Genomic DNA, 1,092 nt, shown 5'->3' with positions numbered 1-1,092 from the left:
AACTAGGGATGCAACGATACAGGTTTTTCGGTATAGAGTACGTGTACCATTATTTTGCTTTCAGTACTCGTCGCTACCGAGTACCAATACCAGTGCTTCTGCTGGCATGGAGCCGGCTTCCCAGACAATCAGGAAGCCGGGTGGCTGGTAATGGCATGCTTCCTGGCTTCTGATTTGCCCGGGAAGCTGGCTCCATGCTGTTTTGCTGGGAAAACGGCTTCCCAGCCAATCGGGAATGCGGGCGGCGAGTACTCGCCCAAATACTCGGTATCTGTACCGATACTAGTATCGGTATTGTTGCATCCCTAGTTGTCAGTACAGCAGTACAAACGGGATCCCCAGCACGCTCTGAAGCAAGCCAGCAAGAAAAAAAATTTGTTTCAACTACCCAGGTAAAACAGAAGTTGTAGCTGCATACATTTGCAGATACATGTGGAAGTCACACTGCCGCAGTGTGGGGGCATCCAAGAACACACAACCATGCACTTAGCAGCCGTGGATATGTGTTAAAGCCGCTTGCATTTAGTCAAGGAATAGCATCCTGGTGTAGTTTAACATTTTCAGTGGTTTTTTTTTTTTTTTTTTCTTCTTACAGATGGATTTACTTAAATGACCAGAATTTGTGTATTCCAACAAGCTCTTCCTTTGTGTACGGAGCAGTGCCTATTGGAGCAAGTATTTATGTTATTGGAGATCTTGACACAGGTAATGCACATTAAACTAGCTGTTAGACTGTATAGGCCAGGCTAGTTCAGTATTGGCTGTCTATTGATATTCTTACTACTGTTGAAGAAAACCTATAATGTATTTTAGTAAGTACAGATTTTTTTGTTGTTTTTCCCTTTACCCAAAAGTGATTACCCTTACCCAGCATTATTATTATGCACATTAATATTATTATTATGCACATTAATATTATTATAATAATTGAATTAATAATATTATGCACATTAACACCCACCCTATGTACATGTAATCCACATCTGAACCTAGAGTATATGGGGCCAAACATGACACCTCTATGGAACAGACTACTGTGATTTGACATCCTCCATGACAACTAGAGGTGTACTGAAATGAAAATTTTAAACC

At 41.1% G+C, this 1,092-nt stretch overlaps 1 protein-coding gene across 1 annotated transcript in view; it reads left to right on the top strand.

Moving 5' to 3' along the window:
• GAN (gigaxonin) overlaps positions 1-1,092 on the top strand; it is a 58,320-nt gene that overhangs the window by 36,058 nt on the left and 21,170 nt on the right. Inside the window, exon 10 of the mRNA XM_018555382.1 lies at positions 596-705. Within this exon, the coding sequence (XP_018410884.1) occupies positions 596-705 (110 nt within the window). The remainder of the gene's footprint in view (positions 1-595; positions 706-1,092) is intronic.

This window comes from Nanorana parkeri, unplaced genomic scaffold (genome assembly GCF_000935625.1).
Source record: "Nanorana parkeri isolate BGI_ZX_2015 unplaced genomic scaffold, ASM93562v1 scaffold195, whole genome shotgun sequence".
Lineage (NCBI taxonomy): Eukaryota > Metazoa > Chordata > Amphibia > Anura > Dicroglossidae > Nanorana > Nanorana parkeri.
This window is presented reverse-complemented; position numbering and strand designations above follow the sequence as displayed.